The following is a 2500-nucleotide window of genomic DNA, read 5'->3' on the forward strand; positions in this document are numbered from 1 at the left end:
CAGACGTGAACAACATTCACAGTCTTCTCTTGTGTTTCAGGCTCGAGGTTCAATTTGAAAATAAAAACGATAGACACGACATTCAAGTGTCAAAGTCTCCGTTTTACTTTGAGCAGGTTTCAAGTCGACAGAGAACGAGCTGCACCAGAACAGGGCCCAGACTGCAGAGGTCCAAAAGTAATCAGAAGCTTCTCACCCAACGACACGGCGACGCCCCTCCGGCAGAGCTCCCTCACCGCCGATTGGCTGCCGCTCAGCTCCGGAGCCAGGGTTACCATGGCGACGTTGTCCAGGCTGCCGTAGGCCTCCATCAGGTCGTCGAGCGATCCGGCTCCGGAGCGGAAGGTTCGGAGGAACTGCTCGGGGTGCGCTCCTTTCTTCTCCACGCTGATGAACGGGCCCTCGAGGTGGAGACCTGCGGAGACAGAGACACCACCACGCCCGTCACCATGACAACACCGACACACAGACAAACACTCTGGACTTAAAACTTCTCTCTCGTACCGAGGACTCCGGCTCCGTGTCGTCCTCCGTCGTGAACTTTGACCTGAGGCAGAACCTTGTGGTAGACGTCAGCCGGAGACGTGACGAGCGTGGGACAGAAGGACGTCACGCCGTGCTCCAGGATCTTCTGAGCCACGAAGGAAACGCCGCTGCCGGCATCGTCCGAGGCCTGAGAGAAGTCGACGCCGTGACCACCTGCAGGGAGACGACACGTGACATCACTAGACCACGCGTGACATCACCAGACCACGCGTGACATCACCAGACCACGCGTGACATCACCAGACCACACGTGACATCACCAGACCACACAGCTCACATGAGGCCTTTTCATAAGTTGTAACATCAGGTTTACTAAGCGATCGAATTTCAAGGACAAATCACCAAATCACAAAGACATTGAGGTGTGTGTGTGTGTGTGTGTGTGTGTGTGTGAGTGTACCGTTGATCTGGACGTCGATGAAGCCCGGGGCGATGATGCTTCCTTCACAGTCCACGCGCTCGTCAGCGTAACCTTGCTCATCGAAGAACAACTTCTCAGGATTTAAAATCTTCCCCTCGCGCACCCACAGGTCGTCTCTGCTCACACACACACACACACACACACACACACACACACACACACACACACACACACACACACACACACACACACACACACACACACACACACACACACACACACACACAGGTCACGAACCGAGCTGACAGTACTGTGTGTGTGTGTGTGTGTGTGTGTGTGTGTGTGTGTGTGTGTGTGTGTGTCGTACCTCTGCAGCTTGTGGTCTCTCAGGATTCTGCAGTTGATGAACTGTGTGATCGGAGCGTCGGACACTGATTTGTTGGACGGCATGTTGTTGTTGTTGTTGTTGTTGTTGTTGTTGTCTTCTGAACATGAATCATCAGACAGCCACAGCTGTTGTTGACGTGCTGAAACCACGACAACGTGATTCTGTTAATAAATACGGAATAATATTATTTAGAAACTACGATTCAAAATGACAGTTGTGTTTTTACGATACATCCTTATTGTTCTGTATAAGATATGACTGAGGTGAGACAATATGTCAAAGTCCAGGCGATGAAACTTTGAATCCATATTTCACATGTTTACATATTAACCTCTGAACTTACATATGAAGGGATTTATCTCTAAGATCCAGGAAGTTACAGTCGCATGATGGAACCGGTTTTGAATCAGATTATATTAAATCAGATTACATTGAATCAGATTATATTAAACCACATTATATTAAAGCAGATGTCATGCAGGAGGTGCAGCAGTGACCTTTGACCCCTCTTTTTGGTACAATCAGCAGAATGACAGTTAATCTACTCAGTCATCAACTCAGACATATACATATATATATTTTACATTATTACTGTAACTAATACTATTCGCGTATACGGGAGAGTATCACTTTGTCCTCGGCATTCAAATGCTAAATTCCAAACTCCATTGAGAAAAGAGTCGATTTGGGACGTCCTGTGGGATAACTGACGTTTCGACCGTTGAAATGAAAAGAGCGGAAAACTCTAGACACAAGTAGATACCAGTTATGAATTCGGCACAAACAAAACACACAACACTTCTCTTGTTCCTTCACTATTTAAACTTATTTAGTCGCCACCGCGACGCTCCGCCGCAACAAAAACCACGCGAGCGACGTTAAACAGCTGCGTTTTCAAACGGACTTCGGCCCATGTGCATTCCGAAGTTACTCCGACTCCGCCTTGGCTGTTTGTAGATAAACAGTCGAAAGTAAAGAATCTCGTGTCGGTCGATGAGGAAACGCGTCGGTGAAGCTGCTACTTGCCTCCGACTCCGATCAGCTGAGTGTGTGTGCGGAAGAGGCGGAGTCACGTGACGATCAGCTGATCCACAACCATGAACCATCAACCACCTGCAGGTCACAGAGTATTCCTCCTTGTACTTGTACTGCATTACAATACAGACACACACTGGTGCTTTTACCTTGATACTTTGAACCACGTG

General features: G+C 48.4%; 1 protein-coding gene across 4 annotated transcripts in view; it reads right to left on the reverse strand.

Moving 5' to 3' along the window:
• amdhd2 (amidohydrolase domain containing 2) overlaps nucleotides 1-2464 on the reverse strand; it is a 4929-nt gene extending 2465 nt beyond the window's left edge. The window contains exons 1-5 of one of the 4 annotated variants that reach the window (XM_035615871.2): nucleotides 2322-2464; nucleotides 1275-1456; nucleotides 947-1083; nucleotides 505-699; nucleotides 197-415 (exon numbers count right to left, since the gene is read on the reverse strand). In XM_035615871.2, the coding sequence (XP_035471764.2) occupies nucleotides 197-415; nucleotides 505-699; nucleotides 947-1083; nucleotides 1275-1357 (634 nt within the window). In that variant the 5' untranslated portion in view covers nucleotides 1358-1456; nucleotides 2322-2464. Of the gene's footprint in view, nucleotides 1-196; nucleotides 416-504; nucleotides 700-946; nucleotides 1084-1274; nucleotides 1457-2199 lie in introns of all 4 variants that reach the window. The other 3 variants (XM_035615873.2, XM_035615870.2, XM_035615872.2) reach the window with 3 other exon arrangements.
• Between the last annotated feature and the right edge of the window lie 36 nt (nucleotides 2465-2500).

Source organism: Scophthalmus maximus, chromosome 17 (assembly GCF_022379125.1).
Source record: "Scophthalmus maximus strain ysfricsl-2021 chromosome 17, ASM2237912v1, whole genome shotgun sequence".
Taxonomy (NCBI): Eukaryota; Metazoa; Chordata; class Actinopteri; order Pleuronectiformes; family Scophthalmidae; genus Scophthalmus; species Scophthalmus maximus.